Source organism: Thunnus thynnus, chromosome 15 (genome assembly GCF_963924715.1).
Source record: "Thunnus thynnus chromosome 15, fThuThy2.1, whole genome shotgun sequence".
Taxonomy (NCBI): domain Eukaryota; kingdom Metazoa; phylum Chordata; class Actinopteri; order Scombriformes; family Scombridae; genus Thunnus; species Thunnus thynnus.
Window position 1 is genome coordinate 9226178 of NC_089531.1, and position 25865 is coordinate 9252042.

Here is a 25865-nt window from a genome sequence, read left to right on the forward strand (position 1 = left end):
ATTTCAGTGAAGAGAGTAGGGATAGATGTTCATTTTGTTTTATAACTTAAGAACCAAGTGGAAAGTAAATTACTACAGTTTCCTTTACACAATCTAATGTTGCTTGGATGAAATAGTAACAGGGGAAAGACCTTGGTGTTTCCAAGCCTGCGTATGACTCATAGCCCACAGTGATCAGCCTCTGATCCCATGCATCTGGTAGCCACAAGCCAGCGCTGTTGGTGTTTAGCTGAAACGCTGCCATGGCAACGGCCTGGCTTTACCAAAACACACAGTTGCCATCTCCTCAATATTTATGGAAAAATAATGGAAGCAAGACTGGAGCACACTAAACACCGCCACGTATTGTGTGTATAATGATTACTTTGGTGAAGGAGGAGAAAGGGAAAGAGTTAGTCATCAGGCCCGGGATGTGGCAGCACGGGAAGGAGCCGGAGTGGAAGTCCAACGTCAAACTGAAGTGAGCAATGAGGAGGGTATGTTATAGGGAGTGGCCCCAGCGAGCAGGGCAAAGCGACAGGCAGAGCGTCAGCAACAGTTAAACAAGCACCAGCTATGAGGAGCTAATGAGTAACTTATCTTCTGCTGCTGTGCATTACATGTATGAATAATTCAGATATTCACACTTCCATCACAAACCCTCAAACTCATGCAATATTAAGCGGACGGATCACAATAACGGAGAAAGATTTGGTTTTAAAAAAGGGGATTTCAGAGGCCTCGAGGGAGCCGTTTCCTCTCGTGATCATCAGACAACACAAATTATCTGCATCACTAGTGTTTTTTTCAATTTGGTTATAAAACAGCATATCAACCCAATTTTATTTTTGACCAAAACTGCTCTCACAAGCTTAGCTCTGTGATATCTAACATCTACATTCAGACTGTGAGTACTTTCCAAGAGAGCATGGTCATTTGGACTTTATGTCTGAAGAAACTGCATCTCATAAACACACAGTGGTGCTGCTAAGACATTTCGGGGCTGCTGATAAATGTGATTTATTACTGTTTGAAAGGTTTAAGCCCTGCTAAAAATATTCCTCCTTCTCTCCTCACTAGCACCACCCCTGCAAACACATGGCAAACACAATAGAAGCTGCTACCAGATTTAGATTTGGACCAGTGTCATGTGCTGTAACCCACCTGGCTTTCAGCTCCTTGTAGTCCTCTCGCAGCTTGCCCAGCTCCAGCTGCAGACGTGCTCGCTCTTTGGCCACCGAGTCCAGGGTCTGACGGGCATCCGCCAGCTCGGTCTCGTAGGCAGCCTTAAGGCCCGTCAGCTCCCGGCTGATCTCTGTCTCAGACTCTGTGATGCGCATACGCAGGCCGGCATTCTCGGTCTCCAGAGAGCGGACCTTGTCGATGTAGACAACCAGACGATCGTTGAGGTTGCACAGGTCCTCCTTCTCCTGGAGCCGGGTGATGCGGTTGGGGGACAGCGGTGTGTTTGCACCTCTGGGAGTGTTTTTGGGTGTCGCCATTGCACCTATCTGCTACTGTTGTAGAAAGAGACACGATTATTCACTTTCTGGAATCTTTTTTTTTTTTTAAAGCACAATAAATTTACACTTTTTTCTTATTCTGGTGCACATTTGCAAAAACTGACATTTTATTGTATATAATTTATACTCAGTGCAATGAAAACAGGACTTTAAATGGGAGGATGGAGGAAGTCAACCATGCAGTTCAGTCTATAAATCAACATTTAACATTCATCATTCTTATTATTAAAATAAATCCAGAACACAAGAATGAAAGCATGGCTAATCTATCCATATAAGTATATTTTTTACTTTTGAAGAAAAGTGTGCATCTGTGAACTTCCATACAAGTACAACAAAGTCAAAACTGCAAGTTTAGAGTTGCAAAAGAGAACATAATTCACTGTAAAATATGCACAATTTCCAGAAACCTCCAACTCCTTTGAGTGCAACGACATTAAGGACAAAAAAAGACAAACAGTATAATCACAAAAATCATGGGAGGGGTTAACGACTCCACCCAAAAGTCAAAGTAATATCCCTGCACAAAAAAATGACTTTTATAGAAAGATTTTACCTTTTTAAGTGGGTCGGAAAAAGAGAAGACTGTTCTCCGAGGATGTCTGATGATCTCTCTGTTAGTTTCCTTGGTAAACTTGTGATCAGAGTGTCTCTCTGAGTTCTCCAGCACTGTTCAGCCTGTTATTGCGCTGTCTGCAAACTCATCTGAGTGCCCATGTAGGAAAGAATGAGATGGGAGGAGAAGAGAGAGGTTGGCCTCAAGTTTGGCATTCAGTAGGTGGCTGTTCCCCTCTCTCTCCATCCCTCTCTCTCTCTCTCTCTCTCTCTCTCTCTCTCTCTCTCTGTCTGTCTCACTGTAATGGGTGTGTGATTTGAATGAATGAGTCACTCTCGACTAAAAGAAATGCACAATGACATGTGATATGAACAAGGGATAATTTTAAACAGATCTATTACCTGAGTGTTGACTCATTTACAGTATTTTACTCAAACCACACTTCTTATACTTCTCCATGAAGTTGAAATGATTAAGTTTTATAAGAAGTTTTAGATTGTTTTAACCCTTAAATACACACCTGGAGTATTATGTAATATTGACTCAAGAGAACCTAATCTTGATTTCTTTCCTTTTCTTTAAATATTCTTAAATATTTCACTTAAAACTCCATCAGTGTTGTAGTGGGGGGGGTTTTTGTGATTAACCTGGTATATGCATATAATACATTTAATCCTAACAAAATGAGTTAATATATGTGTGTCTTTGTATCAGGTGAAGAGGTGATGTGAGTGTATGAAGTCTGTGTCTCTTACAGAAAGGGAATGAGCAGGTCATGATGATTTATAGGCAACGTGGACCGTGTTGTAGATGTTTCGCCAAAATTGTGAGCATGAGTGGACACAGGTACCAGCCAGAGCCTGATGTTGGCAGGGGTGAAGCCCACCAGAAGATATCATAAGGTGTTGGCATAAACGGAATATCATAAACATGTCAAGATGAAGATAAGGGACTTGCTTACTTGCCCACAGGAGCATGATGGGGGAGCAGGGTGAAATAAGGTGAGGAGGAGATGAAAAAGAGGTGAAGTAACTTGCCTTAATGTTAAAAAAAGCTATTTTGTGTGTGTTAGGTGAAGTTTCATTATAAACCAATATGTAAGTGTAATCAATAAAGGCACGTAAGCCTCTTGTTGAACAAATGCCAGGGACTGTCCACTGAAGAGGTGTTAATGGTGGAAATTACCTGGACTTTGTGACATGGGAGGAACCCTGAAGCTCCACATTGGGAGGCACTCTCCAGAGTATATAAGATAATGGTTTCTTATTCGGTTTTTAGGGTTTTGCTTCATGAACCAAGACTCGGTTTACTGTATTATGCTATTTGCACAGTAAATCTAATATTGCACTGAACTCTGTCTGACTGAGTGTTTTTTTATTCAACTTTGAAGTACTGTCTTTTATTTTTGACTAATTTTGAGACTAAAAGATGTTATGTAGCTGAAAAATCCATAGGCCCAGTTTTTTTCAGTTACTACAGTGTAAACATAGGCCGATGCAAATCTTTCCAAAGACACCAAATATGTCTTGTCAAATTGTGAGGAAATGTGTATAGACATAGTAAAACACATCTAGAATATTTCCCACTGAGGGAATAGTGCAGCCATAGATGTCATGTAGTCTTTCATTTGAATATTTTATTCAGTGTAAATATGTTGTAAACAAGCAGATACAGAACACATATGATTCTGACAGACATGAAAGCTATTTAACGGGAAATAAAAGGGGGAAACTGAATGTTAAGGGTTAAAAGGGTACTTCTGTTTCAGGTACTGTATGTATTTATTATAGATTTCCATCAGATGATCAAGCAAATCCCAGTAACTAGTTTTCTTCTGCAAACGTATGCTTGTAAGGATTTTATTTAGTATTTATTTTATTAGAGGCAATTTCTATGATCAACACATTCAGTTATCACAATATTTTATTGAGTATGTTGGACCCTGCTGCTGTGAAAGTTGCAAATTTTTGGAAGTTGCATTAAACTTTTTGGCTTAAAAATACAAGAAAACTCCAGAGCATTCCCTTTAAAATGATTAAATGCTTTTATTGTCATGGCATGGTCATATTAGACTTTTAAAAAGTCATTTTTTCAAACTTTTTGGCTTGTGATCCCTTATCAAAGGACACGGCCTCAGTGTGGATGTGAGACTGATTGTCCCCTCTTCTGTTTTTTTTTTTTTTTTTTGAAGGACATTTACAGACCTGAAAAGGTTAAAGTATCCGGTATTTCACAAGAGGAAAAACAGAAAAGTTGGAAAAAATAAACATGCTGTAATTATGGTGGAGAGATGTTTTTCTTTCTTGCGTTGCCTTTTAATCATCTTGTAATCCCTCAGATTCATAGTGTCTGCAGAAACTATTCACCCCCCTTGAAAGTTTGACTAGATTTAATGTGGCTTCTTGACACTGACTAGCAGAAAAACACCCTTTAATATCAATATGAAAACAGATCTCTACAAAGTGATATAAATAAGCTACAAATGTAAAATTCAATATACTTGTTTGCATAAGTATCCACCCCTCCTCATCTACTTAGATTCAGTGTTTTAAGACAACAAAACTTCCAGATGGGTGAAAACTTCCCAACCATTCTGTTGGAAACTACTAATTTATGAACTACTATCATATTTTAATGTGTATAATATGAAGTTGTGTTTGTTTGGTGTCCTTTTTTGTTTTATTACTATTTCTCAGTTCTATACTAAATCACATTTTTAGATGTTCTGATGATTTCAAGGTGTTTTCTGAAGCTCATTTATAAAAACTTAAAAACCTTTCAAGTGGGGGAAAAAAAAAATTGATCTCAGACATAGTTGGAATATCTGCTAATAAACACTCACCGGCCACTTTATTAGAAACACAAATGCAAACCAATACAACAACTCTCAACTATTGCGAAACTTATACATTTTCAGTTTTTGTCGACATCGTCAGAAGGGTGATAATTCTACTTTATGTTTATTATTGTGTTATCGTAGTGGATGATGGTGATGTACTGGGGTGCATTATATTGAAAAGTGTCCCTAGTATTTTGCCCACTTCATGTATGTTAATGGGGTGGACAAAATATTAGAAACACCTTTCAATATAATGCACTCCTGTACCACCACCCACTACAACCTCAATAATAAACATAAAATACAATTTATGGCAGATCTGTTGTATTGGATTGCATTAGATTGTGCAGGTGTACCTCATGAAGTGAATGTGAGTGTATTTTCTGTCTACACTATGCCTGATGGATCCAGCATCGCCTCCCACTGGCTGCTGATGTGATGGAAATGTCGTGACTGCCTGCGGACAGACAGCATGTTCCCCTCGTAACCGCTCTCCTGCTTCATCTACAGCCCAATTAATTACCCACAAAAGTAGCTCTCCTATCAGATTTTGACGTAAAATTGGTGCTACAGCTGTCCAACAGGACATAAAACGGTGAATTATGAGCACCGTGTGTGCGCTGCGCGCTGCTTCGTGGCACGGCATGGACATGGTTTCTGTCATGTGGTTTGTGGGAAAACCCGTATTGGATCTCTGTGGTCACCTGGGCAAGGAAGCTGAAAAACGTTGCGTTGAGGAGCTGCCTGTCAACGTGTATCTGACAGATAAATACACTTGAGCATGCCTGACAGGGTAAACAGACAGTATAACACCGTTTCAGATACTAAAAAGCCAAATAATCCACGTGGTACCCGTTTAAGTCTTTTTTTAAATAAGGAAATAAACAGAGAAAAGACACGAGAATCTGTCTCTAAAACCCCAACTGTTGGCATTGGAGGAGTCACGTGAATACTAGATGACAATGTCTGAAATCGTACACATACAAAGCAACAAAAAAAACCCCAGTGAAAAACAAAAAATGTATCGCATAATAAGTAGTCCACTCCGCGTCTTATCGGGCGCATGTCGTAGCCAGCCTGCAGCTTTGCGCGGATAAACAGCAGCTGTGTGTCGCAGAGCAACAAAAAAAAAAAGGACACCAAAGACGACCTCCAGCTCATCTATTTAAAGAGGAAATCATCTTCTGTCAGTGCATCCAGCAGCTCATCTTAAAGACTTTAACAATCTTAACCCTTGACAGCAGCAGAAGCCGGAGCACCGCCGCCTTCATAGCCGCGTAAACCGCCCGAGCTGTTTTTTTGTTTTTACGCACAGACGCAGACGGCGCCGTCCTGCTTCACAACGGCCTCCATTTTAGCTCCTTGCCCGGTCGGTGCCTCACGTGTCCTGGACTGTCTTTCTCACATGACCCGTGTGTTTGTCCCCGTGATCAGCGCTTCCATCTCCGTAAATCAGTGTCGTTGAATATCGGCGTTTTTTTTTTTTACACCCGCGGAACCTTCATGGATATGCTGGAGCAGAGTCTGGACAGCTCGGCGAGGTGAGAGGCTGTTGGCCGCTTCCTGCTCTGCCATGGCTCCCACCACCACGGCCTAAAATCTCCCTGCAACGCGATGCTCTGTTAATAAGCTTTATGCTGCGGTTACTTTTTTAGAAAATATTTGTGCATCGCTCGGTTTTGTGTCTCCCGGTTGATCGGTGTCTGTGCAGTATGTTGGGTTAATGCTGCCTTTAAGCACCATTAAAGATATTTTCAGCTAAAACTGAGCGCCCTTTTTTTTTTTTTTTTTTCTACAAATCTGTGACATTACATCTGCTGTTATATTTACTAGACAAGCAAGGCAAGCTCATAACAGCAATTTGAGTCTATTTTTCAGGGTAATATTGATTGCATCGTGCTGATATTGTACCTGATGCACATTTTGTGGGATTAAAATGCTTTTTTAACGAAAACAGGGTGGTGTTAGTAGTATTATAGTTATTTTTGAAAGTTTTTCTCTCCATGTGCAGCCAATCAACCACTTATACTTGACTTTTAATCACCAAATAATTGTAATTTTCCTCCTGGAATTTGCAGAAAACTTGATTTTTGTCATGCATGTACGCCAATTATGTACGATTACTTTATTTATGTCTTATTTATCATTTACTCATGTGACCACCCGGGGGCGCCGTTCATCCACAACTCAGGGTTGGCACTCTATTGGTGATAAGTAATGATCTGGTTTGCAAGTAATCACTGTTGATTTCAATTGACTCATCTGTCTTTTCTGTTTTTTTAGTCACGACAAACAGGAAACAGAAGAGGTGGTGCAGTTACAGGAAGGTGAGAGCTTCCTTACTTCCAATCTAACCAAGTGAAACAAGTGTCCTAGTTAGTGCAAATGCAGTTACTTGATTAGTAGACAATTATCTGCCAACACATTCTGATAGTAGAGTTATTGTATATTCAGCAAAAAAAACCCAGTAAATATGTGCTTGTTCAACCATCTCAAATGTGAGGATTTGCTCTTATTTCATTGTTAATTAAAGTTATTTAATATTTTTAGGTGTTGGTTGGACAAAACAAGCACTGTGAACTGGGATTGGATGTTTTACAATATTTTCTGACATTTTACAAACTATTAATCAATAAAATAACTGTCAGTGCAATCAGTAATGGGAAAAAATGTTAGTTGTAATCCTAGTGCTGTCATTAAAATGCATGCATTGAATACAAATGTACATGCTGCTTCTCAGAGAAAGATAAATTATGTTATATTTACATACTCTTGAATATTCTTGTCCATTCTTGTCTCATGCTGAGACATTATGTGTATATCTTTTTTCTCACATCTGTGTTTTTATGTCTCTGACCCGATGCAGAGTCACAGATTTGAAACATTTAGACCCTGGTCTGTCTTATTCTATTTTAGCTCCCTTTTACTTCCAATTTAACACTTTTTAATCGTATTTAAATGCCTTTATATAATTGCCTTGCCTTTCATATTCTGTCTTGATGCCTTTTATGCTCTATGTAAAGCACTTTGAATTGCCTTGTTGTTGAAATGCGCTATACAACTAAACTTGGCTTGCCGTATGTTGCAGGAGAAGCGGTGGGGACGGAGGAGCAGACAGCAGTGACCATCACCGGTGTCCCACAAGCTGCGTTCGCTGACCACAATGTGCAGTACCAGTTCCGCACAGAGAACAGTGGAGGACAGGTGAGGATGGAGAACCTCTCGACTTATTTTCACGATTAATTTATTAGTTGTTGGGTTTATAATATGTGAGAAAATGTCGACGATTGTCTCCTAAAGTCCAAAATTCAATCTAAAATGCATTGTTTTGTCCTGACCAACAGTTCACAAGTCAAAGATATTCAGTTTACTATCAAAGAGGTCTAAATAACCTGAAATATTCACATTTAAGAAGCTGGAACCCAAGAATTTTATCTTTTTTTTTCCTTAAAAAATGGTTCAAATTGATTAATCGATTATCAAAATTGTTGGAGATTAATTTTCTCTCCCTACAACAGATAGTTAAGAGCAGCAGTAGTACAGTAGTTACACAGTAAAAACAGATTTGTAGCAAGAGTAGCATAATAGGGGTGTTATTAAGTACTAATCACTCCAGATAACCAGTCTCTGGCTCCATCTAACAATTTTCTGTCTCTTTCCACTTATGCAGCACTTAAACATGTGTAACTCAAACACTGTACTTTGAGAAAATACAAATAATTTGTCTTACATCTGCCATTAAACGGTCAGGTTTTGGTGCTTACGTTGTTTGCTCATTCTACCGATTGACCGTTAGCTAAGCCCCGCCCCCGTAGTTACTGTTGCTATGTCTGTCAATCTTTCAGTTTGTAACGGTCGATTTACTGCTTGAAATTCTTAGTAATTTTTGAAAGGATAAGTAATAAGCTTTTCATTTCTAGCTGGCAACTGTTTATTTGGCTGTCAGAAGTGACTACTTGTTGGCAAATTTTATCAGCTGTATCTACCTGCCTTAGCATTGGAAGTAACACTTGGTTACTATGGTTAGTGCTGAAGGTAGTATGCTTCTTAGCCGGACATGCTAATGAAACCAGCTTAAATTATAGCAGAAAAACTCAGTTATTTACACTTCTGGTTGTGTGACTTTGGGTTAGGATAAATATACAGACCCTTCCCTTCTTACTTTTTAGATACTGAGTATCTAAAATATACCGAGTAGTTCTTACCACAGTCCAACTTAATGCACACGTCTTCAATGTGTGTGGAGAAATATTCGCTTGACAGACGTGCCGTGATCTAAGGAGGGGTTTAGATAACTGATACCAAGATATTTTAAATTAGCCATGTTCAAACCACAGTTGTTTGTTGCCAGGAATTGTATTTCTACACATACGTAACCCCAAACCCAGAGTTATCATAGGAAACAGATGAGGTAGATGTTAAGACCTAATAACCACTTACTTATTCTCAGAAAAGATGTAAATGTGAGATTAACCGTCCTCTCTACATTAAGATAAATGTCATGAATTCCCACGTCGGTTGTTTGTTGTTATTTTGTTTTTAAGTCTAGGTTTTATTTTGATTTGGCATTGTAAAAGCAACTATACAATTTAAAACCACTTCCCTAGAGCTCTTTTTTTTAAAAACGTGTTTCCTCTTTGCTCTGTATACAGGTGACCTATCGTGTGGTTCAAGTGACAGACGATCAAATAGAAGCAACAGCTGACGGGACCGGAGCCGTCAGCGTCGTCTCGACTGCAGCGTTTGCCGGAGCCCCTCAGGCAGTGGCACAGGTCAGTCGACAAACTGAGAGACTGCGTGACTTCTGTCTAATTTACATGCACAACAAAGCAACACCAAACACAGCGGGAAGAAAAATTTGTATGTTCATGCTAATGTGCTATGACATGTGATTCAACAACTCAGATGTACTCACAAAGCTCTTGTTGGTCCCACAAAAACAGGACCGACATCTTCTTATTCATTGTGATTTAACTTTTGTTTCAAGAAAACAAGTATGAGAAAGATTTTCTCTAAAATATGTATAATAAACATTAACATTTTGAATAGTAACATTAAATCTACTCCTGTCTGCCAAATCAATCCTTATTATAATCATAAATAAAAGTTAGGAAACCTCATAAAATGTGAAGCTCAATCACAAATATATCACAAGCAGATAATAGTGAAATAGTGTAATCATTGTGAGTGCAGTGTGGCTTAGGTAGCTAACCTTTTAAACCCTCACTTGCATTGAAAGGAAAGCGATATTGTGGAAAGCAATGCTGATATAGATGTACATGTTTTTTGAAGGTTTTGGCAGATGTCACATAGATTTACCCTTCTTTTGTTCTTAATTACACCCCAAGATGTCTCAAACATCACTTTAAAGCTACATTAATACACACATAACCTTACCTTATACTTTATATCAGTCGTTTAGATATTATTCTCACTATTTTGACTTGTTCCTGTCTTCATCACCGTTCAGGCTGTCATCCAGAACCCTTTCAGTAACGGGGGCAGTCCTGTCGGGGAGACCGTGGGGGGAGAGACGCGGTTTGCTTATTTCCCCGCCGCCACCGTCAGCGATGGAACAGCCACGGCCGTGTCGGTGCAGGCCACCGCCGACCCAACGATCACACAGGCAGGAGGTGAGAAAAAGCTCCATAATCATCTGGGGGGAAAAGTGATGCTTTATCTTAAAAAAAAATATATTTTTATACATGCAGTAACAGTCAAAAGCTTCCCAAGACACATTGTTTCATGTTTAATAGATACTGAAGGTATCAGTGCATCTTTAGAATATTTTTATTCTTTTGTCACTGCGGGATAAACTTAATTTTTTGTCCCTTTTTTATAAATCTAGGTCAGTTTTACGTGATGATGAGCCCCCCTGAGGTGCTGCAGACGGCGACCCCTCGTACCATCGCACCGCGCACGCACACCTACACAGCGTGAGTATAACACAACGCCTCACTGCATATTCATCATCATCATCATCATCCCTTAAGTCTGGTGTTTCACCAAATCCACAGCACCTTCCCCACATGGTCAGCCATCTTTTCACCCTCCCCTCTCCCCCACCCCCCCACCCACCACACACATTTTCTAACCCCTTCTCCACAGTGGATTGGATGTTCTTTTCCTCCCTTTTTTTGGAATGATTTAGTTTTTGTCATTGTGTGTACAAGTGAAGATGAACAAATAAATTCAATATCCATCATTTAAAACATCCAACATCTGAAAACCACACTCTGTCCTACTTACCTGCCATCCCCAGAGACCTTGGTGAAAGCGAGATGTTGCAGCATGGCAGTACAAACTGGTGAGGAGAACTTTCACATACGCCCCCCAACCCCCCCACCCTGCCCCCATGATGTGTTGTAGAGACGTTTGGTGGCTCACTAATCAATCATTAGCATCCTTGTTTGGTGAATTACATGTGTATATAGTCAGTCTGTTTACATACATGGAGTAAGCTGACTGCCTCCAGGTTTAGTTTACACCCACTTTTGGTATCCATCCTATGATTGAGTCTTTCTCATAGCATGACTATGGTTGATTAGTTAACTAAAAACCCTTATTCAGAGGCCAGATCCTTCGAAGGACGAGGCCCACAAAAGTGTGCCCTTCGGAGGACATGAAGGCCCTGCACCTTCCCGCCAAATGAGACAGTCTAGCTTGACATAAACCATAATGAAGGGTACATTTATGGGTTATTGTTGATTCATAAAAGTAAACAAATCTCCTTTATCAATCACATGGATCTTTGTTTAATTACCTTTGACAACATTGTTGTGTCACTGAATTCTAGTTAAGGTGTTACAGTTTTGTTAAGTTGTTTTTTATATGGTTAATATTCTGCACAATGAAAATCTGACATTGAATTTTATCCAAATGTTAGTGTCAAATGTATGTTTTTTTTGTTTCTCTTGTTGTGTCTTTACAGGAAGGTGGATGGTCCACGGGCACCCAGGGATGAGAGGCGAAGAGCACAGCACAATGAAGGTATGTGGTCACAAGTGTCATGAATGTTTTAAACTATTTTGTCTAATATTTTAATATAAAATCGAATCCTCGTGTACCTCAGGAAAGCCCTGGGTGTTATTTGAACCTTTTAAACAGTTGATGATAGTATATTAGCACCAATATTTTAAGCATAAATTATCCTTTAAAATATTGGATCTGATTTAAATGTTTATCCCTAAGGTGTTATGTTTTAATTTTGTCTTTAAAAGGGACTGTTGCAGCTCATTTCTGCAAATGGTGGACAAATTGTAGTTGCATGATAATGCATACAGTATAAACGGCCTTTTAAGTTTGAAAGAAAAAAGAAAGATGTGGTTGTTTTCTGCATTTAATCTAAAACAACTCATCTGCTAAGATTATACTTGCTGTTGTCAGATGTATATGACCACAGCTTTTAGGGTTAAAAGATAAGTATCTTTCTTTCCTTTTTTAAAATTTTGCAGTGGAAAGAAGAAGAAGAGACAAGATTAACAACTGGATTGTCACGCTTTCAAAAATCATCCCTGACTGCAGCGTAGATAGCAGAACTGGAGCGGTGAGTGTCACACAAAACACAAAAAGCCCCGAAAATCACATTTTATTTTTTTCTTGTGAGGCTTAAGTGTCCTCCTAACAACTCATAAAGTCTTCAAAGCATGTAAAAAAAAAATGGTGACAGATGGCTGTAATAAGTCTTTGATTAGATTAAAGCTGGATCTCTCTAGAGATCAGGTTTTTTTGAGGTCACACTGCTGATATGTCCATATTTAGTCTGAAAGTTTCTGTTTTGTGTTGTTGATCTTGTTAAACATTGCTTGCATGCATGCATTGCTTGTATTCATGTTGTGGCTAGGATGCATCCAGTAATTTCTCTGAATTCTGACCTTCTGAAACTAAGGCAGAAAGTCAGATTTTAAACAGGTGTAACCACATTAAAGGATTCACAATCTGAGTCAAAAGTAACAGAGAGGGACACGTGGCAGCGTCTATTGAGTTCATATGACTCTGTTGTTGCTCCATATGTAACCAGGAGTTGGCCAAAAGTCAAAGGCTCTGAGATGGTTTAGTCACAGGAGGGAAAGCTAAATAAAGATTTATGCAATTGACACAATGGTGGGGGGAAAAACTGAAGGCTTAGAAAGAAATCTTAGTAAGAAAGGAAACGATGAGTCATTTGATCTTCCAGCAACACAATCTGTTGTGATTCTCAGAGTAAAGGAGGCATCCTGTCCAAAGCTTGTGACTACATCAGAGAGCTGCGTCAGAGTAACCAGCGACTGCAGGAGAGTTACAAGGAGGTGGAGCGAGTGGAGATGGACAACGAGCTGCTCAGACAACAGGTTAACTTCACATTCACACTTTGCTTCACATATTTGCTTGACTACACTCAGCCTGAATAGGACACTTATTTTGAATCAAAAAGAAGAGAAGCAGGCCTGCGAATGAAAGGTAACCCATTTAAATGGCAGCGTAAGCAGGAAAATGTCTGGGCAAGTAACATACTGTTTAAGAAAAAAATAGAATGGAAAAACAACCAAAAATAAAACACAGGTAACCTTAACCTGGTGTAAGAAACCTGTTAAAGCAAGCCTATGTAGGTTTTGGATGAAGAACTAGCACATTCTCTCTTATATAAGTGAAACGTTAACAGGGTTAATAATCAATAAAATACACTTGTACTCAATTCACTATACCCAGAGATTTTGACTCTAGTCTTACTGGTGACCAGTGGCTAATGTTTGCTAAATTCAGCTTGATGTTGCTGTGCAACACTTTACTGCCTTCTTGTGCTACTGTTAAGAAACATGTTACAGTGTAATAACAATGTCATGTTCATGTCATACTGGAGTTACTGTAATCACCAGTTTACTTCAACAGCCAAGTGGTGATTACAATTGTGAAAAAGTCAGATTTGTCTGAGAGCAATAACAATGTCCTTGTAAGTAATTAATGTTCTGTAATTACCACTTGTCGCCACAGTGGGCGCTGTTCATCAATAAGCACACATTGATAATTCAGCTACTATTGTTAAACAAATCCTCCAAAGATGAAAGTGAGCGAAACAAAACTCACTATATTGCTTTGTGTCTATTGTTTTCTTTGAGTCTAATAATTGTTCTTTCGCTTTTTCCAGATTGAGGAGCTAAAAAATGACAATGCACTGCTTCGAGCACAGCTACAGCAGCACGGTGTAGAAGTCAATGGAGATGCGACACCACAGTGATTGTGGACTGGACATATGTAACGTCACAAAAAAAACGCATCCTCCCACTCACCCGAACAATACCAGGAAACGGAAAAAAAACGTTGAGAGATGGCTTACATCTGAAATTGGACCACACACATATAACATACACACACACGAGCTTGAAGAGAACACTGAAGGACTGCAAACTGAAAACACCACCAACACCTCCAGCTGTTCAAAGGATGAACGCTCTGAAATCCGTTAACTGTGTAGCTAAATGAACCTCTCACCTCTGCTTCAAGGAAAAATCGACCTCCGCACACCACCACCACTCTTGCACCAAACTTTCTTTTTACTTTAAATTATGAACCTGCCACAGAAAATTTACTTTTAATGATTTCACCTTTTTATCTTACCGCAAACTCTTTTATGTTTTTGTTGATATGCTGTGTTTGAAACTACTAAATGTGACATGAATGATAGTTTCCTTTTTTTTCTTTGTCCTTTTTTAATTTATTAGTCTTTAAGGAATGTGTATACAGAAAGGAAAAAAAAAAACAAAGCTGACTTTCACATTGACTCTTTCCCCTCCAGCAGTGAACAACATAATGGGTAAAATGGGTATTTTCATATTCATCACTGTTATTAAGGTTAGTTTTACTGTCCGTGGATCACGTGTATATAATGTATAGTTGATCTGTGTGCAGATTTAGGTAACTTTTTCAATTTCTGCCTCTTAACACTGACACTCCAAGCACCAGACGGAGCTCACAAACCTTATAAATGTAGTCCAATGTCAGTAAATTAAAAGAACTATGATACTTTTCTGTCAGTCAAAGTGTAAGCAGCTTTGATAGCACATGCATGGGGGTTTTATTTTTAGCGCAAGGCCTTAATAGAAGCCTGTTGGAGAATATAGGTGTTACCATAGCTCAGGTAATTGGGATAGTGCACTGGCAAGTGGTTCCCAGGCTCAATGAAGTCTTTACATATAGAATTTAGATCTCTTTTGTGTCCCCATTAGGTGCAATGTACAGATAAATGAGAATTATTGAGATGATTTTCAACATGTGAATCATTTTTTTATCGGGCATTAAATCATAGTTTGTTTGTATATCTGCTTAATAGGTCACTGGTGTAATGCACTGAAATAGAGGTTCAGGCACGTGAGGTCTTGGTTTGAGACCCGGCCTCTGTTTAGCCCACTAGCCTCTGTTTGGCCCACCAGTCCTGCTGCATTTTAGTGGAGACCAGAGGTGGCTTTTTCTTCCCCATTTCTCAAAACATTTTGGGAACCGTTGCTGCTGACAGAAGATAATAAAAACAGCCATGGTCAGGAATGTGCTGAGGGTTGTTTGGATGCAAGTGATGATAGTTGTAACTAACCAGCTTTTGTCTACACTGAAAGTCACCACAGCATGGAATTATAACCACTGGCATGACTAATTCTGATACTACAATAAAACAGAAGTGTTTATACCTGAGTGTTGATTATTAACGATACAATTTGTGTATTTTAAATAGCTTTTTAGCAGCCAGGAAGGCACCTTAGTGCAGTGGTTCTCACAGCAAGAAACCCTAAACTGACACAATTTAAACCACAGATCTCCATCTGATAAGACTTTTTGCATTTAGATGCTTTATCACAGGAAGTGTATGAAACCCAAGACCAAAATAGTCTACATACATTCATACGGTCTTTCATTGTGTTACTTATGGATGGAATTGTAGTGAAAATAAATTATTCCCCTTGTTGCTGGAGACCCCCAGGAACCCCCTCAAGGACCCCTGTGGTTCCCCACACCCCACTTTGAAAACCACTGATTTAGTGGTCAAATGAAACTTCTTAGTTTTCTATTTTTCTGTTTTGTGTTTGGCCCAAAAATGACGTAATATAAAATGTTCTATACTTAACTGTAACCCCCCCCCCCCCCCCCCCCCCACACACACACACACACACACACACAAGAGAACACGATAACATATTCATATATCAATATGAGTATACATAAAGTAAACTTAACAAAAGTAAGAATTGTTTCACCTTCTTTACGTCCTCTGTAGGCTGATAATGTCATAGACGTATCAGAATCAACAAAAACGTTATTAACTGGACGTTGCGCAGTGTTTTAATTATTAAGTAAAGTCGAACGTTGTGTGGGCTCGTTGCCTGGAGACGGCCCGAGCAGTTGTTGCTATAGGAAACCGAGTCCAGAAACACCAGCACGCGCCGACTATCGGAACATTCTAGAATTCCGGTGAGTAAAATTCTAAGTGAGGATACTTTAAAATGAGTTTTATACTTTATTGATACTATGTTGAGGATTAAACTCCATGTAGAGAACCAACAGGAGAAACTAAGCTGCTCGAGCTGACTTAAGATCATCAGAAATAAAATGTGACGTTTTATCAGAATAACGTTTCCATTTATCTCTCATGAAGCCTTTGTATTAATTTTTTTGCTGGTTCTGTTGTCTGGTTTAAAGTAAATTGACTGTTGTTTCGAAGAATTCAACTCCTGTCATGTATCATGTATGTAACTGTCACATTACTCCGGGAGTCTCCACCTCACTGCCTGTGTCCTACCAGCAAATTTCAAACAGTCCATTAAGTTTAAGTGCATTCAAATTTATAGGGCAAACTGTTAAATTTACATAAATGTTATGTTAACACAGGAGTAGTCACCTCTGAGTTACTTATGACCCATAAGTAATCTTCATAAGTTATGAGGGATCTGTAAATTATTGTTAAGCATAAGTATACTAAAAAATACCGCTGGTGGCATTAGGGATGTGGTTAAAGTACATACAGTATAGTTGTACTCTTATGGAGAGTGCAAATATAAAGCCATGGTTTTCAAGTAAATAATTTATGAGAAACAAATAAGAAGAAGGTGCTTTTATTATCAGGTCCAGGAGGTGTAATGTCTATTGTAAATATTGCCTATACTTTTGAAAAGTTCAATCTATAAAAACTACTTAGATTTTTTGAGTTTGAGCTTTTATATCCAAATCATGAGCCATTAAACAAATGAAGTGGACTAAATAGTGTAATATTTTCCTTGGAACAGTACTTGGAGAGTGTCATAAAATGGAGATACTGGAGTCTATAAAACTGTGTATGAGTACAGTCCTTGATTAAACAAACCATATATATATATAATAAAACTACATTAACTGAGTTTTCTGGGTCAATCAGATAGTTTAAGGGCGATCCAAAGACATTTACTCTAATTGAAACTGAAATTATGAATGAAAATTCAGTTGTTAATATAAGAATACATAAATATAAGTTTCTCAAGATATTGAATGTGTTACTCTGCTGCATGTTCCAGCTTATACCACTTCTGTAAATACTCACTGTGAAACTCTGTGAAATATTCATATGCTTCTGTAATAGTGTCACTTAACTGAACCTGATAAATATTTTAATGCAGAGTCTGATATTTTTTCATGTTGCTGCAGCAGCACAATGTCTGCACTTCCTGCAAAGCCCGGCCTGCACCATAGTGTGTCAGAGTGGTACAGCAACAACCACCAGCTGTCTGCCACAGCGCAACACGAGCGACACGTTTCTAATGTGATCCGCCAAGAAGGCAGGTCACTACGCAACGAGACCAACTGTACGGTGGGTTGTTGTTTTGTGAGGATGCAACATGTCAGTGTCACCTCCTTCTCCACATTGTATCAGTCCTACCCTCAGTAATTTTGATGCTACCTTTCTTTGCAGACGACCTGGGATGAGAGCGATACCTCTCGCAGGTTGAGCGACCGCGTCTGGGATGTTGCTCGATGGAAGGAAGCATTGGAAACCTGCGCACAGAAAGTAGATAAAGAGATGGAGGATCTGACCCTGGTGATTTATCTCATTTTGTGTTCACATTATTACAAATATATCAGCCTTTTTTGAAGTTCTAGACCCTATGTACTTAATGCTTGTGTGAATGTATTTGTGTGTTTTTTAGGGTATGTATCAATATTATTTGAATCCAATGTAATCAAAATTTAAAGTGGCAGCCTTTCAACAGATAACAATCATACTTGTGAGAACGCAGGTGTCAGTTTGTCCTGTTGAAACAAACTTCACTGTCTGAATCTGACTGAAATGACAGCGATATGACCTCAGCGTTGATGTGTGTTGGGACAGTCTAAAGAGCAGACCGAGCAGGCCCTGGCTGCTACTGCGGTTCCCCTGGAGGTCAGCACCGAGTGTCTGACGCTGAGGGAGGGACGGCGAGGGTACGAGCTGGTCATCGACCCCGTAGATGAGCAATTAAAAAAAGAAGTGGAACTGATTGAAAGGGTGCAGCAAGTCCTGCAGCAGCACATAGACAAGGCCTTTGAGCAGCTGTGGTAAGAGGGCTACAAGGATAAAACTACAGATGGACCCTATTTCTTTTTTTTAAAGTGTTTTTCCACTGTTTTGTATATGTATAACTATTCCCTCAACTTCCATAGTGTGTTTGTCACTTTCAAATATCCACTTTTTGTATTGTTCACCCATGATTTAAAGGTGCAGTGTGTAGGATTTAGTGGCATCTAGTGGTGAGGTTGTAGATTGCAGTCCGTTCCACTAGATGCCACTTAATTCTACACACTGCACCTTTAAGAGTACAATATCCTCTTAATGGGCATGTAAGGTTATAACAGGTTATATTGATGCAGGTTGTTGCACCTGACTGACCACCTTCCTGTGTTTTATGTTCCTAGTATTTTGCAGGAGGCTCGGCACCAACTGACTGCTGACCTCCAAAACAAGATGGACGCCCTGGACATCGATATCTCCTGCCTGTCACTTACAATAAAGTCACCTCTGATCTCCCTGAAGACCAATCCTACTCGCATACCGTCAGGGTAACCTCAAGATGAGGGTGTGCATGAAATAACAGAGTCAAATACTGCGTCCAGTGGCAGCTTTTATGTATTTTACATCTCCATTTTGATTTATTTTGTTGTTGTGTTAGTGTTTTACAGGGCAAATAAAAAATTCAACTCCTAGATTACTAATATTACAGAATTTTTACTTTTTGAGGGCACATTATATCTTGGTATAAACACTTGAGCTGAGTTAAGTACAGAATAATTCTTCAATTTTCACCTTGCTTGGTTAAATCAGAGTTTAAAAAACAGCCTCATAAGCTTAAACGCAGATATGTCATTGCCATTGTTGTAGGTCCTCCACCCCCCAGGAGTGGGTCCAGTTCAGCCAGTATAATGTGACTTGTGCCCAGGAGGCTATGCAGGTGTCCCAGCAAATGAGGGAGGACATGAGTCTCACTAGAGCCCAGGTAAATGTGATGTAACTACATATGACCTCATACTATTTTTTTAAGCTTAAGACTGAATGAAACATCCATTTTGAAGTGGATTTCAGAGGATTTCTTCAACGCAGATTCAGAGATATTTACAAAATTTGAAAATGGTTTGGGAACAGTTTTGTAATATCATGCACTATTTCTGCTCTCATTTCTTCTGTGGGGTCAGATGTGACACATTTGCGATTAATTCCCTTTCTTTTCTTTATCCTCTATTTCTTAGCTGCAGAATGAGTTGGAGACTCAGCGCAGGGCCACAGAGTTTGCTCTCCGTAAGCGAAATCACCATGAAGAGCAGGCCTGCGATGAGCTCGAGTGGCAAATAAGAAATGTGAGTCATCTATCAAAGGTCTTAAACCAGCCGTATTACTGGAAGGCAAGAGGTGACTGTTCACTGTGAGGTGTTTGTTTATCAGCAAGGTGTGTCTGTCTGTAGACTGAAGATGAAATGACTGACATGGAGAGCGACATCCACGGGCTGGATGCAGATCTGCAGGCGAAGACGGCCTCCCTGAAGTTGGCTCACACCAGACTGGAGAACAGGACCAACAGACCTGGCATGGACCTGTGCAAAGATGAGGTTTATATGAAATAGATCAAGGACTATTAGCAGTTGTAATGGAGTTGTTCTGAGGTTTCTTCCTGATTTGATCCTTTTCTTCCTGTGTTTTTTCCCAGGTGCAGCACGGCCTCATTAATGAAGTTAGTCAGCTGGAGGCTACAATCACGGCTCTGAAGCAGAAGCTGTCTGAGGCTCAGTGAGTCAGAGTTTTGTTGCTATGATCACAACTTAGAGCTAATTATTTATCCACGTTTTTATCTTTAAGCAGTAAAAACAAGTCTGTTTTATTGGCCATGTAATTTTGTACATACAGGAAAGTCAAAAATTAGCTAACAACACAAAAATGATAAAGGTAACACTCAATCATCCAGGGAATATATGTCTTGAAATATATTTGTATCTCTCTTAAAACTATTGAATAATGAATAAAATAAAGGAGAAAACACATTTAGGAATGCCGTTTTTATTATACAGTGTGTTCTGTACATTGTGCTGCCTTAACCCCAGCTAATTAAACCGAAGAGAAGCCACAGAAGTGAATAATCGAAAAAATAAACACATAGATTATTTGGGCTACAGTTTTACAGTAATAAATAATAGTTCTTAATGTTTTAAATACCACATGGGAAAGAAATCCATCTAAAACGATCCTCACTGCTTGTTTCTCTTATTCCATGTTCACTCAGACACTCATTACAGAAGATGAAGCTCCATCACGCCCGCATGTTGCAGGATCTCTCCAGAAAACAGGAAGCTCTGTCTCTGGAACAGCGAAGCATGAACACTCGTACCCGCCTCACATCAACTTCCTGCGCTGATAAAACCCCGGTGCTGCTGGTCCCGCTTACAAACTCTAGTGGGAGGAGTAACCTGCAGCTGCTGGCTCAGTAAGAAGATGGTATTAGATGTTTTTTTTGAAGGGAAGGAGTCTAATTTAACAAATATATAAGGATGATTACTTTGTTTTCAGCTTGGATGTAATGTTTATAATCCTGCAGACATTATCAAGCAATGTGCATGACACCAAAATGCTCTGTCCATCCTTAAAATACATTAAATTCTGATGTTGTAAACTTGAAGAGAATAGTTAGCTTAATAAATTAAATGTGTAATGAAATGCATTAATGCTGAAGGACAGAACACTTTGTGTATTTTATTTATCTCCTCCTGTCCTGTCAAGACCTTCTTTTGTGTTGTTAATTTGCTTTCAGTTGTGTTGTGTTAAATGATCACTTATGTACTTTATCTGCATCTATTCAACTTCCTTACAAACATCATGCAAATTATCTTTAAAAATGGTTTACACACATATTTACACATCTAGTCATCAAGATATTTCTGGCATCTGAGTGTATTTACACTTTTGATGTTGTCTTTTTTAGAATTTAATGTTTGAGTGCTACAATTTGAGAGTGAAAGCGCTCAAGTTCATGGTCTAGTAAGGTCATTACTTTTATGAACCATTAGCTTTAATGGCTTTGTTTGGCCTTGTCATATTGTTTGATCATCTGACGCTGTTTGGAGCATGAAGACGGTGATAATGACGTGAACTTTGACTCATACAGTATATACGGTTTAGATAAAAAATCTGGTAAACAGGTAATAAACAAGATCCCTCAAACAATAAACCCATGTTATTCTCACCTGCCTCAGCTTTAATGTCTTTAAATGGATGTTTGTGTCATTCGCTGAATTTTTATGAGGATTAAGACGAGAGAGAGAAAAAGATCTGTTTATAAGAGGTGCTAACACCCTCTTTAAAAGAGATTTATGGGGCTTTTCTGTGTTTGAAGGTTCCGATGAAAGATTATCAGATAAATCTGTGTTTGTTTGTTTAGAAAATCATCTGATTACCAGTTTTCACAGCACTTACGATAAATTACCATATTCTCCAACACATATCGAGACCACAGAAAGGTTAGACGGCATTTGCAAATCAGTATTTGTTTCTCTAAACTACATCGGACTAATACAATGAGCCCTAGAAAGTTGACACAATGTTGGTGGTTATTATTAGTCATAGACATGGAAGTGAGAACTTTGACTAATCACATGAACAACTGGCTCAACACACTGCAAGGCAGAGGAGTCTCCCCTGTCTCAAACCTCGACGAACGGATCAGTTATATGAGAACTTGTAAGCTCCTAAGACACAACATTTTAATAAAACAAATAAAATTGTTATTGTGCACCACATTAATCAATAAGGTTTGACTCTCATCTTGTCTTTGTTAAATATGAGCAAAATTAATTATAAAGGCAATCACAGAAACCTTAAAAGTTTTTTGTTCATGACAACTTAGCCAGGACTGTTTAAAGGATCAGGCGATTCTCTATATTTTCCTTATTGTCAATAAATCTCATGAGCAGAGCCAAACCAAAAATGAGCTAATCTTACAAGTATTGTGTGTGTATCAGGCTTTGGATGCTTGTAAATGGCCCTCATGTTGAAAATAACTGCCGCAAACCTCGGAGGCCGTCAGAAAAGAGAAAACAACAAAATGTTAGAGGTGACTGAAGGCTGTACTAACATCACGTTCAATTCAGCTAATAAATAATATAAAAATATTGTCATTATTTACCAAATATTCATTCTAAGATATCAGAAGAATATATATCATACACATTTGTTTTGAACAGTTGATCGATAGACTAATCAAACAGCTAGCAGCCCTGTTTTGAACTGCTGCAGGTCTTTTCTCGGAAAAACGTTTCTTGGTATCTGTCACTCTGCTCTAATAAAATGCCTCTGCAACAAGTCACTGATTTTCTGCTCCATTTTCTTCACCAAAAGCCTTTTGCATGACACACCTTCTCTTCTCTCACACTCACTTTAACACACCCAAAAAGGAAAACATTCTCTGCCATAAAACGGTGAGAAACGCGTTCGTTACACAAAGCCCAACCCGTCCTCTTCCTCGCATCGACCATCAACTTCGGCACTTTTATGACTTTACTGCCTGGTCCTCCAGTTCATTTAGACTGCTTCAGCTTTAAGGGGATGACCATGTGCTTCCTGACACTCTGAATTATTCTGAATCATTTCACTTAAGGGCCCAGATGCTACCTGTCTGTTGCCCTCCACTGAGAGGGCAATTAAGGCAGCCTGGTGCCTGCTAAATGCCCCCTGCTTCTGCATGAGCGGATGCGTCTTTTTATCTGCATCTCTGTCATGATGTCGTGTAAACCTCGCCCCCTTCATGCCCACATGCATTAGCACCTTTGTGGCCACCGCCTCTTTTCTGCTGCCACGTGTGACAGGGCTGCTGCTTCTATGTCACAGTCTGTACATGACTGAGGGAGATGATTCACATACCTGCTTCGGAAAGAACCTTGCTGCCACAAATGGAGACTCTGTCTTCTGAAATATGTGGTTTATAAATGGAGAGGACACAAAGATAACTGTGCACCTGACTCTTTGTTTGCTTATTTTAGTCAAGACTTTCCTGTCAGCTTGAATTTCAAGATTTAACTTGTCATGGTTAAAAGGAAGAAGTGCCACTTTCTTGCAGGACTTCCTTTGTAAGCAGTATCCATGTCCTAATCTGAAGAGATGCAGGTGAGTGTCAAGGATTGCGTTGCTCTATGTGTCTACTCCTTCACCTTTCTGCTGGGTCTTCCTGCCAACCTGCTGGTCCTGTTTGTGTACCTGCGCAAGGCCCGCAAACGTGGCGCCACGCCCAACGTTGTCTACGCTCTCAACTTGTGCCTGGCCAACCTGGTGCTTGTGGCCTGGCTGCCCGTCAAGGCCCTGGAGACTTTGCTTCAGGACTGGAGGCTACCAGCACCTGTCTGCCCTATTTACCACTTCTTCCTCTTCTCCTCACTCTACGGCAGCTGCCTGTTCATCACCGCCGTGACGGTGGGGCGTTACCTCAGCATTGCATTCCCGATTGTCTACAAGTTGTACCGCCATGCTCGTATCTCTTGCTTCATCAGTGCTGCCCTGTGGACCTTAGTGCTTCTACACCTCGGCATTGGCCTGGTGGCCGAAGGAGGGGCCCACTTTGTCTCCATCAAGAACAACACCTTGGCTTGCTATGAACATTTCAACACCTCCCAGCTGGCTGTTCTGCTGCCCCTGCGCCTGGAGATGGCCATTGTCCTGTTTATTTTCCCACTGATTGTGACGTCCTTTTGCACGTTGCAATGTGTTACCTTGGTGTGGCGCTCAAATTTACCCCCAATGGGGAAGAGAAGAGTTCTGACAGTTGCACTCTCCACACTCGCTGTGTTTGTGGTGTGCTACGCGCCCTACAACGCCTCACACATTGTGGGGTTCGTGTTGCAGGAAAATGTGGAGTGGAGGACATACGCCATGCTGACAAGCTCCTGTAATGTTTTCCTGGAGCCTGTGGTCATGCTGATGCTGTCGCCAGCAGTGTCGAAAGGAGTCATGGGAAGAATGTGCGGACGGCAAAGTCAATTCAGCCGAATCGAGGGGTCTCGTCGTCGATGTAATTATGCCATCGCTGAAGCAAATGTCAGGGCGCCGCCTACGCTATCTGACAGAAGCCAGGCAGGGGCAGAGGTGACCAAAATAAGTCAAGGGTGAGGTCACAGTGAGCGGATAGTTCAGGGACTTTGTGGTGAATCTAAAAGGATAAATAGGATGAAAACATTCACGGACAGACTGATAGAAGATGTCTATCCTTATCCTACTATTGTGAGGCTTGGAAATGTGGAGCACAACTGCTATATGACTCTTCAGAGATGAACCAGAAAAAAAAATCTACAAACAGTCTTTGTCAGTTTCAGGCAGAATGATTAAATCCAGACCACATCACAATGTGTCATCTGACCGTAACTTCTCTTCTTTCTTTTCTCTTTCGACCAAATATTTAAGAAGAAGAATGATGACAAAAGCAGTTTTGCAAGTCTGACCACAAATGTGCAGTATTGATGTTTCCTGTCATATGTCAGTGCTTTTTCTGCCCAATAAAAACTGACTCAGCAAGTAGTTTTTTTCTGGAATGGCCTAAAGCAGGGCCACCTTGTCAGTAAAAAGGAACTGTTTGCAGACTTGGAAATCTACATTTTTGCCTAAGTAGATTGCACGTCTTTGAAATGGACTAAGTGTTACTTCTCACACTCTGAGATTACAACAAGACTTTGTTTTAAACCAGTCAGTGGAAAAAAGAGCTTAACTTTGCATCACATGATCAGTTTGATGACAAATGGCTCCATCTGGTGTCAATTAGTCCTCCAAGCTGCAACACCGAAATCTCTTTCAAATATGTTTTCTTTTAGAAAGTGTTTTTCAAAAATTATGGCTGCGTTTCAGCATTGTTAACGTTATTAGTGACACCTGTGCTTTAGCATAAAGGTTTACCAACGGTTTGATGTTGGAAGTTAAATATACACCACTTATTTCTGCGTTAATTGGTTGGTTTCTGAACATGTTAATCAGCTGTCTCAGTTACGTTTGTGTTTACTTTTTAAAATGTTGTTAAATGACCTCAAAAATAAAGTATGAGCTGTCCAAGTGTATCCTGTGGTTTTGTTTGTTGAAATACCTTTGAATTGAATTAATCTAACCTCCTGTCAGCCACAACACACACACAGTTAAATTCAGCTGGAAGACTGATGATTTGATGATTTGTTTTAGTTTAAGTTGTCTCATGAGACCAGAGAATCGAAGATCTTCACACTTACTGATTGTCTGGGGATTTCTAAATGAAAGTTAGTTGCTTGAACGGCTGCTAACAAACCTACACTCCTTACATTTTGTCAAGGACACGCCTTACCAGAAATGATGCTCTCCCCTCATTCTCTATAGTGAACTGCATGTCACCACCCCAATATGAAGCCGCCCTGAAGACTTTGGATTGGTAGTGTTGGGTTTTTTTTAAAACTCTCTAATTGTTTCCATCCAGTTTTAACAACAAAGCTGGGAGATTGTCCTCAGTCTTTA

At 39.7% G+C, this 25865-nt stretch overlaps 4 protein-coding genes across 8 annotated transcripts in view; 3 read left to right on the top strand and 1 right to left on the bottom strand.

Annotated features, from left to right (window-relative positions):
* LOC137198459 (lamin-A-like) overlaps positions 1-8686 on the bottom strand; it is a 15238-nt gene extending 6552 nt beyond the window's left edge. The window contains exons 1-3 of one of the 4 annotated variants that reach the window (XM_067612341.1): positions 8628-8686; positions 2059-2207; positions 1144-1496 (exon numbers count right to left, since the gene is read on the bottom strand). In XM_067612341.1, coding sequence (XP_067468442.1) covers positions 1144-1481 — 338 coding nt within the window. In that variant the 5' untranslated portion in view covers positions 1482-1496; positions 2059-2207; positions 8628-8686. Of the gene's footprint in view, positions 1-1143; positions 1497-2058; positions 2534-8627 lie in introns of those variants that run through there. The other 3 variants (XM_067612342.1, XM_067612340.1, XM_067612343.1) reach the window with 3 other exon arrangements.
* Positions 5695-15554, top strand: usf2 (upstream transcription factor 2, c-fos interacting). 2 transcript variants are annotated; one of them, XM_067612347.1, is made up of 11 exons: positions 5695-6438; positions 7181-7224; positions 7986-8101; positions 9550-9669; positions 10368-10530; positions 10746-10833; positions 11160-11204; positions 11829-11887; positions 12352-12443; positions 13099-13227; positions 14022-15554. In XM_067612347.1, the coding sequence occupies exons 1-11, from the start codon at positions 6401-6403 to the stop codon at positions 14109-14111; spliced, it is 984 nt and encodes a 327-aa protein (XP_067468448.1). In that variant the 5' UTR covers positions 5695-6400; the 3' UTR covers positions 14112-15554. The 2 variants fall into 2 exon arrangements, with proteins under 2 accessions (XP_067468448.1, XP_067468449.1); XM_067612348.1 differs by lacking the exon at positions 11160-11204.
* A 504-nt stretch (positions 15555-16058) lies between these two features.
* On the top strand, positions 16059-22438 carry tekt2 (tektin 2 (testicular)). The gene is made up of 10 exons (XM_067612344.1): positions 16059-16333; positions 17540-17702; positions 17805-17930; positions 18222-18427; positions 18785-18928; positions 19248-19362; positions 19613-19720; positions 19826-19969; positions 20068-20147; positions 20638-22438. Exons 2-10 carry the CDS (start codon positions 17547-17549, stop codon positions 20840-20842), a joined length of 1284 nt encoding a protein of 427 aa, XP_067468445.1. The 5' UTR covers positions 16059-16333; positions 17540-17546; the 3' UTR covers positions 20843-22438.
* Positions 22439-22514: 76 nt separating this feature from the next.
* On the top strand, positions 22515-25632 carry si:dkey-211g8.9 (free fatty acid receptor 3). Its single transcript, XM_067612345.1, has one exon. It carries the CDS (start codon positions 23505-23507, stop codon positions 24504-24506), a length of 1002 nt encoding a protein of 333 aa, XP_067468446.1. The 5' UTR covers positions 22515-23504; the 3' UTR covers positions 24507-25632.
* The last annotated feature ends 233 nt before the right edge of the window (positions 25633-25865 follow it).